At 37.3% G+C, this 21,251-nt stretch overlaps 2 protein-coding genes across 2 annotated transcripts in view; both read left to right on the plus strand.

Moving 5' to 3' along the window:
- LOC148029108 (thylakoid lumenal 17.9 kDa protein, chloroplast) overlaps positions 1–1,406 on the plus strand; it is a 47,384-nt gene extending 45,978 nt beyond the window's left edge. Inside the window, exon 4 of the mRNA XM_087687872.1 lies at positions 1,077–1,406. Within this exon, the coding sequence (XP_087543998.1) occupies positions 1,077–1,297 (221 nt within the window). The 3' untranslated portion in view covers positions 1,298–1,406. The remainder of the gene's footprint in view (positions 1–1,076) is intronic.
- A 9,474-nt stretch (positions 1,407–10,880) lies between these two features.
- Positions 10,881–14,215, plus strand: LOC148029109 (rac-like GTP-binding protein 5). Its single transcript, XM_087687874.1, has 7 exons — positions 10,881–11,302; positions 11,775–11,862; positions 12,290–12,399; positions 12,500–12,563; positions 12,687–12,751; positions 13,530–13,595; positions 13,745–14,215. The coding sequence occupies exons 1-7, from the start codon at positions 11,204–11,206 to the stop codon at positions 13,847–13,849; spliced, it is 597 nt and encodes a 198-aa protein (XP_087544000.1). The 5' UTR covers positions 10,881–11,203; the 3' UTR covers positions 13,850–14,215.
- Positions 14,216–21,251: the final 7,036 nt, after the last annotated feature.

Below are 21,251 nucleotides of genomic sequence, written 5' to 3' on the forward strand. Positions count from 1 at the left end.
ATTTTATGGTAACTTTCAAGATGATACTTCATAAATATACCCTTATTGATGTGGTTGAAGTAACTTACATTTAACATTTTCGTGGTAACTTTCAAGATGCTCTCCATGTGCGATGGATATGAAGAGTGTGCAGGTTTAAGCAAGTGGTTATGTTGTGTAACTTTAAGGAGCTTGGTAGGTTTATGGTGGTTTAAATGGTCCACCCAAAGCCATATCTTAGATAATTCCTTTTATCAAATGTCTTTGGGGGACTCCAACTATAGGCAATTGTGATCAGAGCATCATGGATTTATGAATTAAATACATGAGTTGTGTATTCATGAGTAAGCCGTGTTTCCAAATGGTGATTGTGAATATTAGAGCTAACATAGCAATTTGCAACCATCTAACTTTGTTGTGGGTTAAGCAAACAAGATGCATTAATCCATGTGTGCTACATGGGTGATATTGAACTATGAATGACCAAAGGTGACCTTTGAGTACATGTGAGATGATGTTACCGCCTCCTTTATATATAGCTGGTATCAATTTAAATGAAAGAAGCATGTGTATACATTTTGTATGTGTGTGTGTGTGTGTGTGTGTGTGTGTGTGTGTGTGTGTGTGTGTGTGTGTGTTTATAACATGTAATACATATTTTTAATATCTAATTATATATTTATAGAATGATTTGATTTACATTTGCTCTAAATATACAAAATAATGTATACCTTAAGCTAGTATGTAGGTAATGCATGAATCATATTGAGAAACATTTCTCTAAGTTGTTTTGTACACAATATTATGCCATATATGATGCTGCCCTTTTCATTGTACACTAGATTTATGGTCTATCACGATCCAATTTGAGCAATGCAATCTATCTAAGTTTTAAACAACATACAAGACAATAGTGAGACAATGTTACATTTTAAAGTTGGATCCTTATTGTTTTAGGGAGGATCATATTGCTTGTATTAATGTCTTAAACAAGCTAGTTAGACCACATTATATTCATAGGACTACTTTTATTATTTGGTATGACTTTGTATTAATAGTTTTTACATTAAGAAATGCATTTTTTTTTGTTGTATTAGGGAAGTTTCTACAAGTTGAAGTGGATGGGCTCTTTGGGCGCGATATCATGGAGTTTCTTGTTAAAGATGATGTGGTAACATATAGGTCTCTTGCCCAAAAGGTTTTATATGTATACCCATTCACTACTCCCATTACTGACTTTTCAACTCAAGAGAAGAGGTTGAAAGCATTGGAAATTGAGCTTGGTTGGACTGGTCTTGATTGGGACTCCTACTTTTAAAGGGACGAGCAATATGTTCAAATTACACATTATTATATTGAGGGCCTACCGAAGCCCCATTGTAGTAATGTGTAGTATAGAAATGCGAAATCCTAATTTTAAATGTTAATGGTCTACTGCATATTACCTCATGTAGTAAAAGTGATAAGAAAGTGTGACACTCTTGTATGTGTAGCATATTATGTGCTCATAGCCATATTTTGAAGGAGGTATGTCAAGTTTAAAAGCTACCCTTAGTAGCATCTATGATTTTCTTACTAAAAATCATATATACATGTGTAAAGCTATCTTGCCTCGCTAGAAATCCATGCCTTGAATGGTGATCTTACATGTTTAAAATAAGCTAATCCCTTGATTTGAAATATCTTCTATATCATATTTTCAATGATCAACTTTGCTACAGTAGTCTTTGTCAGGATTTGAGTGTAATAAGAGATAGTACTTTCTCTTTTCTCCTTGTAAAAAGAAAGAGTGGCAAGTTTGTACAAGGTGGGAGCACATGCTTGAACAAGTCGGTATTGAAGTAGACAAGTTTGAAACTTGGTTTAATTTTCAACAAAGCAAGTTGTTTCACATGTAATTTAAGGTGGAACAATACAAAAAACACAAGAATATGATAAGTATTAAACACAAGTGACGTTACTTTGCATTTGACTTTGTAGGGAATGTAGTCCAGTGTTTTGGTGGAAGTCATCTTGTGGTGTCAATATTGGATTTGAATCTTGGTCCTTAAAAGGAAATTTCTAAGGCAACTTGGAGATCCTCCATGACTCCAAGGTTTGGATGGCTAGGTGAAATATGGGAAACTTCTAGTTCAATGCACATTCATACAAAGAAAGTGAGACATGTTGCCATCAAGGAGATATTTGAGACACCACCATCTTACTTTCAAGATTGTATTATAGCCCACCTTGTAAACTTGGGTGCTACTAAACTATGGCTTGAGGTAGGCAATGGCTAGAGGACCATTTATATAAACATATGATATTTATGGAATTTACCAATGAGTATTTGACATACAATCAAGTTGGGGTTCTTACGTGCTAGGGGGCCATAGGTTCCATAAGGTTGCAACCAATGCAAATTTTGTAAATTGTATACCCCATTAACCTTCATTATATTTTCCACACTTGATTGTCAAGTCCACATGGACCATCTCATATATGAGGCTACACTCTCTTAGTGTGTCTAAATTGGCGACCCTAAGAATGTTTAATGCCACTCTCACTCCAATCCTAATTGGGGGGCATCACAACATTGGGTATTTGGAGCATAGAAAGGTAATTAAGGGGTAAGATTTTGATTTCAAAAAGCTTGGGTTCATGAAAATTTAGTCCACACTATTAAAGATTGATGTCTTGTCATTTTCAAAGTGAAATTTGAAAAAATAGAAATTCATATATATCCTACTTATAGTATTTTCTACAATGTGCCAATAAAGTAATGTACTTGCTTTACTACTTCTCCAAGTCTAGCATGATGGAAAATGATATTTCCATTTGATAATTCGCATAGTAGATGTGATGCTTTTGCTAATCTCTCGTGTATCCATATATGATTATTTTGGTCAATAATGTATACTTTCAAATGAAGATTTGGTTGTATGGTTGATGTTTGGACATGTATCCATATGTGGCTTTATTCATTATTTGTGATTGTTGTATTAAATAAATCTTTTCACCCTAATATGTTTTGCATGTTACATAAAAACAATTGCTTGCTACATCAAACATGATCATGCGATGATGGCAAGGTACTCAATAGAAATTTTCTCATTTAAATTGAAAATTGAATGAGAACTAATAAATTGCTTTAATTCAACACTAACTTTTCACTTTTCAAACTCATTGACATTACACATGTCAATCCAATACGACAACTGCATATTGGAGCTAGTCTACCAAAAAGCATATTGGGAAGATAGAGTAAGAGGATCCCAAGTCATATAACATTGCAAAATAAGCTCGTAAGCACTAGGTAAGTAGGTGAGATTATCCTTGCATGTTTGAAAGCTTGAGAAATATCAAAAGAACCTTAGTGATTAATAAGTAAAGACTTAGCTTAGATGACCCATATTTATTTTAAGAGTTTAAAGACTACCATGGCTAATAACAACTAACTTGGTACTTAGGTTGAGAACGTATTATTGGAAAAGTCTTTCTTGAAAACATGCAATGCACAACATTAGGGAGCATGAAATGAAATTCTTTGCATTGATACTAGATATAAAGTCTAGATAAAACATTTGGAAAAAATATGTTTTTAAACATGCCCTTCAATTTATTATGTGAGCAACTCTTAATGAAGGCTTGATGACTCCATTTGATTTTATATCACTCTTGGTAAAATGTTAGAGGTAGAATCAAAGACCATAAGGGCATGGGGAATCAAACGTATTAAGCATGTCTGTTTTGAAAGACATATGCATATATTGAAGATGCATCATTAGGAAAGCACGTGCCAATGATTAAGCACATTCTTATCATTATCACATTTTTATGTACATACCAATTTATCACCTAAAATATCCCATGTAAGGAAGGGTGGTGAGTTTGAAATGAGTGTATGAAAAATGTATTCAATTCATTATCATTGGCATTATGGAAAAGTGTCAAAATGTCAATGTCATAAGAGCTTGTTTCATATCACTTAGAAAGCCCTTACCTAGATGAACATCACCATGAAACTTTGAAATAGTGCACATTATCATTAAGAACCAATATAAAGACAATTGGTCAAATTGAAAGCCGGTAGCATTAAGACATCAATTGATGATTGGTCTACATGCTCTATTGACAATCTAAACACCCTATTCAATAACTTCAACAATTTAAGTTAAACTACATATAGTTCAGTCACTTTCAAAAAGATTGAGTGAAACAAAAGGCTAAGAAGACTCATGCTAATAATAATAAGGTGGCAAAGTCACAATGGCTTGAGTGAATGAAGATTTGTCATAGAAGCAAGAATGCATAGTTACAAGAGGACATTTTAACTTTTAAATAAGTAAATAATAAAATATTTTATCATAGCAAAAGAATTTGTATGAAGATAATCTAATTATTCAATAAATCATCTACTAAAAGTTGCATTATGTCTTCAACCATACTTTCTCTAAGGTGGAGGTTTCGAAGTATTTGAATCATAAGATTTGTTCATGAGGTGTTTAACCATGAAAGAGAAGTTTCACAAGCTTTTAAAAATATTTTTTCAAACTAGCAAACCGTGCCATTGTTTCCTACCATGGGTCTATGATTGATATTGTTGAGTTTCACATGCATGGAAATTTAGAAACAAAAGGGGTGCCCACATTATTTAAACATGAATATTATGGAGAAAACCTATCTACTATCAACAATATCACATTATGACAATGCAAGACTTTGATGCATGACTCATGTTTTTTCCTTTAAGCCATTCAATTCGTAACACCATAAGACCAATTGGCACAACAACTAAAAACTTGAAAAAATCAATTGCAAGGTCAATATAAAGCCATGCAAAACATGTGGTTATTGTTACTTTTATAGCTCCCATTTATTTAAGGGTGTGACCTTGCAAGTGTAAAAATGTCACTATTAATCAATTCACAAAGTAAAAGGGTATACAAATTGATAAAGACTTAGATTTGCAATATAGGAGAGGAGATGCTATTAAGAGGATCATAACCCTATCAAGGGAGGGATTAAAATGTAGAGTCCCATATTATTATTTCCATTTTCCATAATAAACATGCAATAATGGTCTTATTACTTTCTCCATCATTGGGATACCCTTTTGTTATTTACTTCTCTTAGATTGCAATAATACAAAAGAGATGGAATTTTGTGAGTCAATGATGAAAAGCATTGGAATGTTCATAGAGTGGACCTACTAATTAATTAGGAGAGCCAACACAATGTGTAGGTTCTCAAGCCTTTTATAATGGATAGCCAAGAAACAACTATATAGCCACTTGAATCAATTATGGAGCAAGATGATCATGCATGCTTATTCTATCTTAGTGTACTTGCTCGCTAGACTTTTAAAGAATGGCAACTGAGAGTGGGTCCTTTCACACACACACACACACACACACACACACACACACACACACACACACACACACACACACACACACACACACACACACACACACACACACACACACACACACACACACACACACACACACACACACACACACACACACACACACACACACACACACACACACACACACACACACACACACACACACACACACACACACACACACACACACACACACACACACACACACACACATAAGAGAGAGAGAGAGAGAGAGAGAGAGAGAGAGAGAGAGAGAGAGAGAGAGAGAGAGAGAGAGAGAGAGAGAGAGAGAGAGAGAGAGAGAGAGTTGTACTAAATCCTAATCCCTCGAACATTAACAAAATTTTATTTGTATATCGAATAGTATAGAACTTGTAGCGTTTAATGCAAAAATTGGAGGTGTAGTTGGAGATAGTTCGAGCTCATAGCTCTCACACTCACAATTCTGCTCATGGATACTATGATCCCTAGTCTAGAGAATCCCTACTTCTTTTGAAGCTCTCTTCCCCTTGGGCATTTCGTTGTGGTAACTTAGTCCTATCTCAAAGCATTGACTGGTCAACCAAGAAATGTAGGCTTGCCTCTTGGGCCTCCAAGCAACACCAAGCTCCATGTGCATTTTGCATGGCTCCTTGATCATATCATGATGATCCATGCATTGGACAAAGAGAGAGAAAGAGAAGGGAACAAAAAGCTGGAGGAGAAGCTTTCACATTCACACTCACTACCTCACCCTCTCACACTACTCCCTCAACCTCTCTCACATACTCCACATATACATGAGGGATAAATAGCACAAGATAGCAAGTTGGTGATTGCATTAGAAAATGCAATGGAAAGGCATGTACAATGCAAGGATAGTACATTATATATTTGGTGTCTATAAGGGTCATTCCCACTTGGTATTGTGTACTCGTGGTTAGTTAGTATATAAACCTGCCTCATGTGGTGGGCCCATTGGTTAGTAGGCCAAGGTTCTCTTGATCTTGGGTTGCTCTTTAGTGATCCATTATCCATTGTTTTCTTCATGGAGCCTCCATGCTTTGGGTTCACTTCTTCCCCATTGTTGTTGAGTTGTAATCTCTTGGCATTCATCATTGGTGTAGCTTCCATGGGGCAAGCATTGGTGGAGAGAAATGGTGGAACCTAAGGAGGGGAGTTGGAGGCATGCTATTTCATTGATGTAGAGGGTATATAAAAGATAATTAATGATGATGCATTGGGAGGCAATTGCACAAAAAGTGGCATGTTGCCAATGCTCATGTTGGTAATTCCCTACTTGGTGTTCTTGCCATGAAGACAATGAGTTGATGAGACAAAAATGAGGACTTGCAAGGTTATGAAGGATATAGAGGCTTGCTGATGAGGAGAAACATGAAGAATTGGGGTCTACCATGATCTTGAAACTTGCACTCTAAATGTCACATGCTGTTTGTCACACTAAGGGTAATACAAGTCTTCTTGTACACATAATATCTCTTGTTGGATTGGGATATGGGCTACAAGGTTGGTTTTATCCTCATAGGTAATGTACCACACTTGAGGACCCAAATCCTACGGTTGGAGTGCTAGTAATATGTGAGTCAAGTGTTTACATAGGTTAATGCATAAGCTAAAAGAATAGGATGTTGATGTTCTTCTAGGAATGGATTATCATTGTAGTAATGACATTCTCTATTATTGATGAATAGGAAATATCTTTAATGATGAGGAGAAAGTAATCATGAAGAAGATGGCAAGGAGATGATTTTGAAAGAACAAACATTTGAGATCCATCTTAGGATTTGAGGCATATATATCCAAGGCGTTACAACCACCAATTAGGATGGCAATTGGTGAATGAGGAATCCCTTTTCACCTTGTTTCTTTCACATTTGTTACTTTGGAACTAGTGTGGGTGGGTAAAGCGAGTTGAAGTGAAAGCAAACTACTTAGGAAGTTGGGTCTAACACAATACTAGGAAAGCAAGAGCTTTGTATGTATGTCCTGCCTTTGATGTGCATTGAGGATGTGTAAAGGAGTAGAGGAGGTGAGGCCAAGGGGTTAGAGATTGAGCTAGCCAACCAAGTCCATCATGAATCACTAACTTGAGTATCCATAGTTGCAGTATATTGAGCATGCATTCCTTTTTCATTTCTCCCCCTACCTTTTTAAAGTGCCTTATAATATCATCACATGAAGGCTTAGCTTGATTATAAGGGAGTTGAAATACAATGTCTAAAAGAGGGCACATTGTTGCCTCTAAATTTTAGAACATGCACCAAAAGAAATGAGAGGTAAGATGATAGTGATATTGACCAATGCAATCCAAGGGAAATGACACTGATTAATACAAATTAATACTTGGCTTACAAGAAAGATCCAATTGGTCACATGGGAATGATGAGGCTCACACTTTGGCTAGGTTCTTGTGTTAGTGGGAAGGTTTTATACAAGGAGAGATTCAAGGGTTTGCGATTTAGTTGAGTAGAGCTAGCCCCTTTGTGCAAGGACAATCACACACCCACATTAGTGAGGGTTGCATTACTAATCATGTTTTAGACTAGGGCATCATGCAATATGCACTAGTATTCTCCTTAAGTTGTTTCTTGTACCACTTATGAAGCTTGAAGGGAGGTCAATACTTTCAAGCCATGGCAAATATGGCTTGAAGGGGTGTGTTTCATCTCTAGTTATTGGGTCACCTAAGTAGGTCCAACTCATAGAGCTTTGACCTTGTCCATACTCAAACTTTTGATTTTCCTTGCTAGGGCATGTGGTAAATGCTCCTCAATAAAGTCTCTTTAAGTTCATGCATTTTGGCTTCATGAGGGAGCAAGGAACCAATGTCTTTCTTATTCTTGAGCAATGCTAACAATTGCTCATCCTTGCCCATGGGAGCATTCTCTTCTAGTTGTTAGTCATATATTTTGGAGACTAGAATAGTTCTAGAAAAAGATCTACCACTTTGTGGCCATTTTGATTCGCTTCAAGGAGAGCCTTGGCATTAGGGTGATCTCTAGAATTTAGATGCTCTTTGGCTCTAGCCTTGGAAATATCCTTTGGGGGCTTTGACTTTGTGTCGAATTTAGCAATCAACGTGAGGGTTGTTGGAACCTTTGGTTTGTATTGCATGTGACTGGTATTGCTATCCTTCAAGTTAAAACACTTTCTTTTATGCTCAGTCATTTTCTATATTCTCTTGGACATTTTCATTCTTGGCTATTACTAGTTTTTCCTCTTTGACCATTGGTTTCTTGGCCTAGTAACTTGTTAAAGGTTGTGTATTCTCTACCTTGAGGAAAATCAGTTGCTTGTTCTTCTACACAACCATTGACCTAGATGATTCTTTGGTAGTTACATTCTAGAGGTTGCATGTTCTCCATTTTGAGGAAAATTAGTTGCTTGTTCTTGTGCATAACCATTGGAACTAGAGGATTCTCTAGTAGTTAAATTCTACTACTCTAAGGCTTTACATGAATACATTGTCTTTTCTGACCATTACTAGTATCCCATCTCTTCCCATTGTGATTTGGTGTGTGTTCATTTTTCTTCACTTCTATGATGTGAACTTTGGTGAGCATGCTAGATCAATCTTGGATAAGTACTTCTCTAAAAAGCTTAGAGGATGTGTAGTAAACTAGCTTCCTATTCCTTTGATTCTTGCAATCCTCACTACATTTTTATTGGTGCAACAAGTAGAGCACATCTATATGATTAATGGGGTCAAGCATAGTGGTTCCAAAATCCCAAATGCATACTATTGAACAACCATCAACATGCCCTATTTGCTTCTTGTTCTCTCTAGCCTACTATCCTACAATACAACTTACCCTCTAAATCATCATTGGATTTTTCATGTTCCATGTTCACAATTTACCCTCTAAATCATCATTGGATTTTTCATGTTCCATGTTCACAACTTACTTTTGGAAAATTTTGTTCAAGTAAAGAAATCTCAATTCTAGCTAATATCTCTACTAGTCTTCTGGGACATCCACGTAATGCTTGATGATGAGCTTTCTTCTTATGTATACTTATACACAAGAGGATTACCTTGTAATCCCCCCCCCCCAGGGTATATCTATTCCTTGAGGAAAATATAGAGCTAAAGCCATTGATTAAGGGGGGGGGGGGGGGGGGGGGAGCGGATTTCCTTCAATTAACTAATGATTGGAGTGTGATCACCATGTGGTAAAAAGTTCTACCCTTCCTCTATAAACTTATTCTATTTGGTGGTAGAGAGAGATAGAAAAGAGTCGATTAAGTACACTTTTATGGAGAATCATTGGTTGGTCAACATTCTACACCTCTGAACTTCTCAGCTTCTGATAAGGGACATGTACCAAGTGTAACTTCACTATTGTTTGGACTTTGAGATGCCACCCACACCAATCCAAGCATTCAATTTGGCACTTTAGGATATGTAACCCTTTGAATGTTAAGTAGCTGAGAGAAACTAGACTTCCAAATGTACTCTTGAGGTTAATTAACACTTCACTCTTGGGTGCCAAACAATCCTCACCCTAAGCGGCATCTCAAACATGGTACTTTGCTTTTAGAGGGAGAAGTGTCATCCAACCCTCCTTAAGCATTCCTGATATGAACTTGACCCTTTTGCTCTTGTCTTGACCCTTGGGGAGAATGGCCATCCTCAAGAAGAGTAAGAAAAAAATTTAAGAGTTCCTCGAGGGAAGGAGGTTACTTATATTGTAGATAAAAAAGCTATTAATAATTTGTCAATATATCATTTACCATATTGCTTAGTTTCTTTGGTCGGTGCACCAAGTGAGCACATTCTCTTCTCTCTTCCTCTTTTCTCTCACTTCTCTCTCTTCACTTTGTGGAGAAATATCTAGGACCATATATCAAGAGCGCAATTTTTCATATCCTTAAGGGCCATCCTACAATCAATTCTTACCCTAAAGATGGGGATCCACCCCTATATTCACTCCACATTCTTTTTGTTATATAGTCCTTGTGTAACTAAAACTCTTGATTGTAGTAGTGAATGGTTGAGAATGTCCTACGATGCCAAGGGATTGAAGTTACTGAGCCCTAATTTAAAGTTAAGGCCCTAATCTACCCTTGTATTCTTGACATCCCCCTCAAAAATAGGTTGTCTATTTTGCATTGTGATTTTTAATTGGCAGACATAGAGCACTTTGACTATGGACACTCGCTTGTTTTGCATTGCGATTGGATATTTGAGCCAATTACCTAGATGGTCCAGTGAGATCTCAAGCAATTATGTGCGTGGTGGGGCCGATATTGCTCTTTTTGTGTCATGGTTGCACGAATGACACCTCAAGCAATTACCAAGATGGTGTGAAAGGCATACCCCATGGAAGTGGGTGAGAAGGGATGCTTGTGAGATTGGCCTAAGGCCTCATCTACTCAAATCATCATGTTTAGTTTGTTCAACAATATATAATATAGTTGAGCACCAATGGTGTAGTGTTGTTATGTAACCTTAACTTGGACGCATTTTGATGTGCGTGATGATGCTTTCTTCTCTCTCCTTCTTTTGCCTTTGCTTTAACTTGGGCTAATGCTTGTGATGATGATGTCCTTGTTCTTGTTTTCTTTCTTTCTAACCATGAGAAGATTGATGAGAACTGTAGCCGGAGTAGTGATAGATAGAGGGGAAGTTAAAGCGACGAGAGAGAGAGAGAGAGGTGTCAGGGCAGCTATTTACCTGTTTCCTGCCATAGTTGTCTCCCATCCGCAGGATAACCTCTGCTTAAGGACTGCAAAAGGCTGAAACATGGAGAAAATCTTTTGAGAGCTCATCTTTTGCGGCTCTTCTTACCGGCATGGTTTGACAGTTTGCTGTGTCAGGGATAAGAGACAATGACCACATCCAGGTTCATCAAGTGCGTTACAGTAGGCGATGGCGCCGTTGGCAAGACCTGCATGCTCATCTCCTACACCAGCAACACTTTTCCAACTGTGAGTGTGGCCATGGCTGAAATTGGTTCAATTCGTTAAAGAAAAGGACGACGTTTCAATTCGTTACGGAAAAGGAGAGAGAGGAGAGGAACACGATTTTCCATAGAGAGGGAGATGGAGAAAACGATTTTCGTATTTCAATTCCTGAAATTAAAAGAACCAGTGTGACAATAGCTGAAATGTTTCAATTCCTCACAGAAAGGGAAATGTTTCGATTCATTGCAGAAAAGGGAGAGAGATGAGAGGGAGACAATGATTTTCACATAGAGGGAGAGGGAGAAAATGATATTGTTTCAATTCCTGAAAATAAAAGAACCAGTGCCAATACACACGAAGATAGGCTGAACGGTCGGAAGAGATCCAGGCTACAATTCATTCTGATCTCTGCGTCATGAGCTTTAAGTTGGGCTCGGGGATAATGCTCAAATGTGTACATTGATGTAGATTCAGTTTGGTTTTGGTTGATTTGCAGGACTATGTGCCCACCGTGTTTGATAATTTCAGTGCCAACGTTGTAGTGGACGGAAGCACAGTCAATCTGGGACTTTGGGATACTGCAGGTAATTGGCATGTGCTATTTCGTTCTTTCTTGTGGTGGGTAAAATGTCTATATGTTCATAACCTTGCCACAGCAAGTTGCTTGGAGTGTCTGCAAGCCTAAATGATAGGGGTGACAGTCAGACCTGCAGCTAGTGATTTGCAATGTGTGGTCAGCAAAGAGGGAGGCAAAAACTTTCTCAAAATTTCAACAGTTGGGTTGCTATGAGTGGCTGATGTGGGGCTTTGAGACTCAGAATACCAATGGGTTTATCAATTTCTATATGTGGCTAGATAAGGAGAAATCAGGTGTGGTATGCCTGGTTTGTTCATCCTGATTGCAAGTAGTTGTTGGCCTGGTTTGCTGCCTGATATCTATAGGACTTCGATTCTAATGTCTTGGCAATTGCCTTTTCCTGTTGGTAAAGTTATTTTGCTTTGTTCTGGCAGGCCAAGAAGACTACAACCGATTGCGCCCTCTTAGCTATAGGGGAGCTGATGTTTTCCTTTTGGCTTTTTCTCTCATAAGCAAAGCTAGCTATGAGAATATTGCAAAAAAGGTAATGGTGTACCATGTCATCACGCGAGGAAATACTGGATATGCTCATCATTGTTTCTTCGTGGTTTAATGTGCCTCATTTCAGAAGTTGTTTTGTACAGTGGATACCTGAGTTGCGGCATTATGCTCCTGGTGTTCCAATCATTCTTGTTGGAACAAAACTAGGTGACGAAGTTATCCTAGGCATCATTTTCCTATGTCTACTTTGCATTACAGCATGGAAAAATTGAGCTTTAATGGAAAATTCAGTATTCAATGTTAGAAGCATGATTGTTGCTTTAAATGCAGACCTGCGAGATGACAAGCAGTTTTTCTTGGATCATCCAGGTGCTACACCAATATCGACAGTCCAAGTAAGCAGCTCAAGTAGTTCTCAGTGGGCAACTTCATTTTGCTGAGTGTGTGAAGTGTTTTTGTGGCCTCTTAGGTCTTATAAAATGCTTTTTATCACATTTTGCCTTCTCATGTCAGCACTGCAGATCAATTTCCACGTGAAGTGACTTTTCTAGTTTGAGTTAAATTTTAAGTCTGTTTGCATCACTCAGAAAAAATTACACCTCAGTTCTGAGGTCTTTGCATCCCCAATCATATCAGTGAAGGATAATTTGCCAAACTCCAGAATTGAGACCTTGCATCTGTATCTCTAAAGCTCGAGCCATTTGTAAAGCAAAGCATTGCAGTCTCATGGTTCCAAGTGATATGTCTAACAGTAAGCATCTAAGTTACAGACTTGTTTTGAAAGCGACCTGGCATTATTTGTTATCATTCATGCTTCTGCTTGCTGTGCAATACAAGGATTTGGCTTGAGAGAGTTGCGATTGCTTGAAACTTGCTTAAGTACATGCTAACTTGAATGACATGCTTGAAATTGGGAACTATTTTGAAATACACTTCAAATGATATTATAATGCTATACTACGGTCAGCCAAGCTTTGTCTGCCAATGGCTTTATTTTTTGACCCGTGAGCTTGGCCAACTTTGTAAATTAGCAGACTAAGATTGAAATCATATGCAATCAGTTACTTATGATAATAAATTTTGACCAGAAAGCAATGTTGAAACTTGTAATTCAATGCACCAGGCAGCTCTGTTTGAAATATTCAGATGGTTTTTACATTCACAATTTCACAGGGGGAGCAATTGAGAAAGCACATTGGGGCTGCCGCATATATTGAATGCAGTTCAAAAACTCAACAAGTAAGGAAGGGCCTCTGCGCTCTCGGAGATCAGTTTGTTTGCACACACACACACACACACACACACACACACACACACACACATTCTCTCTCTCTCTCTCTCTCTCCCCCTGTGGACTTGGGTAACCCATGTTTTCCTTTGTTTTGCAGAATGTTAAGGCTGTGTTTGATGCAGCCATACGGGTTGTGTTGCTGCCACCCAAGCAGAAGAGGAAAAAGAAAAAATCACACCATAGGAACTGTGCAATACTGTGAATATTATGTGAGGAGCAGCAGCTTTTCCAACTAGTATTATACAGAGTAACAAATGTGAAAGCATGGCAGTCTGCTTATCAACATAGAAGCTTAAAAGTGCAGAACTACACAAGCCTGTTAACCACGGTTCCTTATTCTTTAAAGAAGCAAAAGCAAGAATGCAGTGAGTATATTGAGAGCACATTTGCTCAAGTATACATGCAAGAGAGGTTGCCATTTAGTATATTACTTAGCTGTAATTAAATGCTGTAAAATAGCTTTAGGGGGTTTTAATTGCCCTACAAGCTTGGAATACATATATTTTGCACTTTTCATACCATTATTGTAAATTTATCTGTGTAATTTATTCATGGTGTTGTTTTCTCATTTCACACCAACTTGGTTTATCTTTACAAGTCCACATGGATACAAAGTGCTTTCTGATGCTTGCCTTGTAGTTATAACCTATCATTGAGGTAGTATCGCTTAGATGTGCGGTGACCTTGATTCAACCTTTTAGAATGTGATCATATCTGTGGTGACTTCTTGGACTTGATTCACTGGGAATATATCATAGATTATATATTCACTTGCATTGCCAATTACCTGATGTCTGGACAAGTGGAAGGTGCTGCCAAAACTACTTGTACCTTGAAGAAAGATGGTTGATGGCTTATGGGAAGTTATGTTATAAATGTAAAGGTTTGCATGCAAGCATTCACATGTGTGCCGAAGATGCAGTGCATCTAATCAATAGCTTCTATAATTGATATTGATTCAACTAAGAAGGAAACACAGACTGATGTAACTAGATTCTGAAATGTATTTACAAACATGTATATGATTATTGCCCTTGTAATTGTCAGGTTATTTTTGAGCTAATCAAGGAGGAAAACAATTTTGATGTGCCTTTATTCCTCAAGTGTTAGCAAGTGCATGCATAGGATCTTAATGTGCATAGGCAAGCTAGAGAAGCAAAAGTTCATATTGGATTATTGGATAAAGCAAAGTCACTGCTTTTACCGCTATCCTTACTTTTGATTCTTGTGTCAAAAGTGTGGCTACAAAATGTCTCAATTAGGGCTTTGTGGCTATATTACAACATATTTAATATCTAGACTAGTGGCAAAGTAAATTTGTGTTGTGTTTTGCTTGGCATTTTTGTAAAATATGATCTTCTCAATTCTTTCAATGTAATTTCACCAACATTATCCACAAAAGATGATTGTTGCTCTAATTGTGTACTTCAAATTGATTGGTAAGATATAAAAGTGAGACGAAGGATAATATGAAATTTATATTATCCTTATGGTTGAGATCTTGTAGCACATTGATAGGGTGTCATCAATGTCCAAAACATCTAGGTACATGGTAGAAGGCAACAAATACAAATATTGAAATGGGTTAGTGATAAGATGTAGTTATTGCTTATTATGATGATACCACACAAACAATTGTTAAACATGGAACATAGTACTGCATTGCTTTCATAGCATGGAGAGTTGATGCAATTCCCTTTTGAATGTGAATATAGCCTAATACAATTTACCAAGGCTTGTGAAGATAATGCAAGGGGTGTTATAGGGAGGGAAGCAATAACCAAATTTCAGCTTTGTCAAAATTGATAAAATGAAACAATTTCTAGCCAAAAAGAGGTAGATTGCGCTTCTAAAGAGGCTAAGAAAGTAGAGAGAATTTGAAATCACCAAGGTTGATTAATGAAGTAGCTAAAGGAGAAGCCATGATAGATGAAAGAAAAGCATTGAAAAGGATATTGGAGGAAAGTACTAGAAGAGAGCTTGGAGTGCAAGGACTTCACAATCATGACTTTCTATCAATGTCATAGATCACATATAATGTTTAGATGATTTCACTCACTCAAAAGGAGAAACATTAGTTATCTTGAGCATTACAAATCAAGCTCCATCAATTTCGACCTTAGCTTGTTTTTTGCAAGCAAATCTTTTACATTTAAGTATTTATTTTTAGTTCATATAACTTTATTTTCATCAACAAAGGAGATTTTAAAATTGCTATGCAGATATATTAAGGGTTAAAAAAAAAGAAAACTTGCATGATGTGTGATAAATATTTTCTTAAGGTCACTATAGGGGCAGATCTATTATGCTTTAATTGTGTATATTGATCATGTATAATTGTTACTAATTATCTTTGGAATTCCTTGATCAAATCTTTGTTACAAATCATTGCCTTATCATGAAGTGCAAATGCATACACTATTGCATGTATGCAATGATTGTAGTACTTGACTAGTGTGAATTTTGTGCTAGGTGTGTAGTGCATGTGGTGGTTGTAGTATTATTAAGTCTTTCATCCATACCGCAAGGTGAGATAGAGATATACTTGGACAAAAGACAACATTAAGTTGTTGTCCATTCAATAGAAACTTATGTTAGCTTAGATAATGTTGAGAGAGAGAGAGAGAGAGAGAGAGAGAGAGAGAGAGAGAGAGAGAGAGAGAGAGAGAGAGCCCAATACAAAATATGTTCATGTGTCGAGTTTGTCTTCACTTGATTTGGATCATGGAATTCCCTAATTTTTTGGAATGACTTCTTACAACAATAATAGCCAGACAACTTGCACAATTGATATTGTAGTGGCCCATGATCATGACGTTGGACAGGATGTACATGCCCCGCAACCTGTTTTGCGACGATTTGCTAGAGATAGAAATTAACTTGATCAGTTTGCACCCTTCATGGACTATGTTATGGTGACAGATGCTGGCTGGTAAGTCTCTTACCTATGATGAGGCCATGCGTAGAGGTGATAGTTACTATTGGGAGACGGCTATGCAGTCAGAGTATGACTCATTGCAAAAAAACCATAGGTGAGATTTGGTTCCTTTGCCTAGTGGAAAGTGTGCTTTGCCATGCAAGTGGGTGTACAAGTTAAAGAGTACCCTTGGACACCCCAAGCCATCATATAAGGATAGATTGGATGCAAAGGGTTTTAAGTAGGAGCGTGATATTGATTGTGATGAGGTCTTCTCTTTTGTGGTCAAGATGACTACTCGACGTTTGGTACTAGCTTTGATTGCTTAGTTAGATTTGTACCTTTATCAAATGGATGTAAAGATTGCTTTTTTACATGGGGACTTGCATGATGAGATTTATATGTAGCAGCTAAGGGATTTGAGGAAAAAGGCAGGAAATATCTAGTATGCAAGTTGAGAAAGAGCCTTTATTTTCTTAAACAAGCACCTAGGTAATGGTACCACAAGTTTGATACTTAAGACTAGATCAAAGACAAGACAAGAACTAGAGATATATGCCTTGAAATGAAAATAAAGAGGACTTGCCTCATAGTTACCTCACAACTGGTATTGGCAAGATTGAAGGGCTTATAGCCTAAGACCCCTATTTATTCTAGTGTTGAGGAGGTTAAAAGGAAAGATTGTAGATGATGACATAATTGATGATATAAGCATCACTGACATAAGCAATGATATAAGTAATGTTGATGTAAGTGATGATATAAGGGGGCTTCTAAAACTTTTCTAAGACTTATTTAGAACTTTAGAATCTTTTAGCACTTTCTTAAATATTCTAAAAATTTATCATTAGGGAAAATATGGACTCAAAAAGGGACCTTTAGCTTAAAACTTAATGACTCTTCTGATGAAAAGATATTTGAGGTGGATCAATGGAAGAGGGGGTGGTGTGCATATGTTCTCCACCTCTTTTTTCCCATTAGGCCCACCAAAAGTAGGCTTGTTCCCTACATTGAGACTCTCTCTCTCTCTCTCTCTCTCTCTCTCTCTCTCTCTCTCTCTCTCTCTTTCTCTCTCTCTCTCTCTCTCTCTCTCTCTCTCTCTCTCTCTAATACTTTTACCTCTGACAACCTTGTCCCCCATCCAGGGTTGGACCCACATGGTGTCCAAAAGTGGGGGATAAAAATTTCATTCCTCTCCCAAAATGCCTATTTTCTCTCACAAAACTCATTTCATGTTGTGTATAGTCCATAAAAAGCTTTTTTGGTATGTTTCTCTGAGAATTGCTGCTTCTTTTCTTCCTATCCATAATGTGTCCATCAAATCTTTCCACTACCTCCTTCCGTCAATAGCTATAGCCATAGCCACAAGGGGACCATTGTCAATTTGGTACTCAAGAGCCATCATTTCTCCCTTTCTTGCAGTTAGATCCTTGCCTTCCTCATAAGAATTACAAGTTCCTTCTTATTGAATCATTCTAATGGCATCTACAAGTCATCAACGATATCCTTGAGATTCCATCAAGGTTGTTTGTGTTCATAATACAAAGGATGAGCATGGACAATGGATAGAAGCAATGTTTAAGAAAGACTCACCTATGTACATGCAACCAAGAGCAATAGACCCTCACCAAGTAAGACATCATGATTTATTAAAGAATCACTCGAAATGGAGATTGCTCAGGTTTAAGGAGGTTTGAGAGGGAGGTTTAGTTGCAATAGTACAACATGCTTATGCTACAAAAGATTTGAAACTTGGCTCCCCTAATTTGAATCATATCTTCCCATCTAATTATGAGTCTCCATGGTAACACCCTTTTTCTTGGTTTAATTGCTTTGTAGTCATGAAGTTCATCTACTTACATGTATACTCTCTCCTTGTTGCAAATATTTTTCCATCAAATTTAATAGAGGAACAACCTTTGAGGAGCCTAACTGGAACCTATGAAGCTTTGCATGTTGATGTAGGCAAAAGCTTAATGGATGGAAAGTCTTTGCAAAGCCTTCTCTACCTGGAAATTTTCTTTTATGAGCACAAATATTTGGTGCCTATATGTTTGAATCCATATGGTGCTCTTGAACTTCTTCCTTGCATGCCATTCGACTCGATTGAGTGGCCAATCCTTGATCGATGATCCATGTAACTACTGGTAAGAAAAATGTTAAATGATATCCATAGCTCCATGATGTTCTTTAAACCTTCAAGAGCCATGTGACTCTCCTGGTTTTTGCTAATTCATGTTTTTGTGCATAATTTTAAGGCTACTAATCCGTATAATTGTCCTTCTATGTATATTTGCAAGGATATAGGTGAAACATCAATTGGATCTATTTTCGGAGAATATTGGGTTCAAGTGGATGGTGTGCATAGAGGTGATGTATACTCATGTTAGGTGCCTGATAGTAGCATTACATTTCAGTGCACGTGCTTCCATGTATGTGTGCTTTCATTATTAACGATGGATGAAAAAAGCGGGTACATTTGATATTGAAATGTGTATACCAAACCGGTTGGTGGAGAAAGCCTCGATGAACAAGTATTGGAGCTTATTTAATGGGAGTGTGGATACTGATCATTTTAGCTTTCAAATTGGACATTGGAAGGTATGTTTGTTTGAGTTTATCTATGATCTTCTATGTTTAGATGCATGTATAAGAGTTTTAAATTTTTTGTAGGTGGGAAAGAAAATAGAAAAATCTTTTATGTTATCCATAGCTTTGAATAGAGTTGAGATCCATGTACAATTTGATGATGGAAATAAAAATGAAGAATGATATATTATACTTGTTCCTTACATTGGTTTTGCTTTGGTGGTAAATCATGCTCTTCTCTAGATTTTAGCTTTTTAATACTCATGTTTTAAAATTTTATTCTTTCTAAAATTTTAATGGACTTATCTCTTGACTTATCTCCAACACTATATATATGAGTTTGCTGGGATCTCATTCTCAGTTTTCATGGCTTGCTTTTTGCCTACCTCTCACCCAAGCACTCCTACCTTGAATCCCTTCCCATCCATTATGCACGTAAGCATGGACTCCCAACTAAGCAACTTAATGTCCTTATTGAAGGAGATAATTTAGAGGTCGTGAAGATCTCTTTCAAATTGTCAACCTTCCCATTGGCATGGGTCCACAGTCTCAAAGGGCCCACCGAATATATAAATGCCTACTTTCGTGAGTTCGTGGTATCATTGGAGGAATCCCAAGAGGATTGGGTTCCCATTAATATTTTGAAGTACATCAATGCAGATGATGCCTTCGAAAAGCACCTCACTAGGTTTGTGAAGAACCTAACCCCTACCTTTTAGAGAAGAAAGATTATTAGCCAAGAGGCCAAGGCACTTGGAATTGTATCATTTGGTCGATACTTCCACATTTTTCCTTTTGCTAAATGAGCAAGACGATTCCCCTATTGTGCCAATCAAAGTGGGTTATTGAAAGATGCCAAAAAGGACCCTTAGCTTGATTCACTCAACATAGCATAAGAAGCATAGGTTGCAGGCCAAAGAGCTTGCCATTGTGGTTGCTCCCCTCGAGGACTCATCTGCAAAGGCCACTGGTAGTGATGGTGATGGAGAGGGAGCCTCTGGGGATTCACCCCTATAAGGGTGCCCCAAGTCCGTTCCACAGTCCATGAGGAGGTGGATGAAGAAAAAGCTAGCTTGGACCTAACATTGGGGCCAAAAACGATTCAAAAAATGCATTTTTGTTAATCACGGGATTAAGAAAAGGGCCAAAGAGAGTTTACCACGTGTGCAAGAATATGGTATTCTTGTCTCCTCTTTTTTGGAGATAGTAGAGTCCACTTTGTGATTCTCTCCTCCTTTTTAGCCAAAATCTCCAAAGTTTGACATGTTTTGGTAGTCCCGAAGTCCTTATTTACTTATAAAGTCTGACAAATGACATAATAAAGTTGCTATGAAGTTAATGATGATTTTTTTAAAAGTCGAGAACTTTTTGGCACCCAATATATTTTCATTAGTCTTCTTAATATTCCTTTTTAGCTCATTCACCTTTCTCGGTGAGCTTCTTACTCTACTTTTTAGTTCATTCATCTTTCTTGATGAGCTTATTTCTCTGCGAATTTAATTTAAGTATGGTATCCAAAAGGCACTCTTCTCGTTTAGTAAACTCTTACATTGTCTATAGCCACACAGTTGATGAAAATTGGAAGCTAAAGATCTTTAGTATAAACGATTAGGTTGCCATGCTGCCCTCTTGTAAGGACTCTCACAAGGTGAAAAGAAAAGAACGAGAGGATATTAAACATCACTGGAAGGGACATATCATTTCTTTCAAAATTATGCATGAAGGGTGGTTTATCAAACTGCAACATGTTTACATGGCGAAGGATATGCACTTGCCTCCAAATGAGCGTGTTTCGCAGTAAACACATTGTAAGACTTGAGTTGATAACATATGTAATTTTTTTTCATTTAAGCAAGTACTAATAATGAATTCTTGGTTGTAGATATATTTTTGTCAACAAGTACTGAATGGAAACCTATGGAAAGCTTAAGTGGAACCTTCCATGCGATTCATAAGGAGTTCACAGACATTATCTATGTTGATCAAATTGTGGGTTCTTTTATTATGCATGTTTCGTGGCTTTGTGGAGGGGAGTCAGAATCAACTAGTGTGATCACTCTATCCAAAATCAACTCAATACATTGCTCCCTTATCAACT

The sequence above is a fragment of the Lygodium microphyllum genome, chromosome 11 (assembly GCF_053477565.2).
Source record: "Lygodium microphyllum isolate KBCC chromosome 11, Lygodium_microphyllum_v1.1.10, whole genome shotgun sequence".
Lineage (NCBI taxonomy): Eukaryota > Viridiplantae > Streptophyta > Polypodiopsida > Schizaeales > Lygodiaceae > Lygodium > Lygodium microphyllum.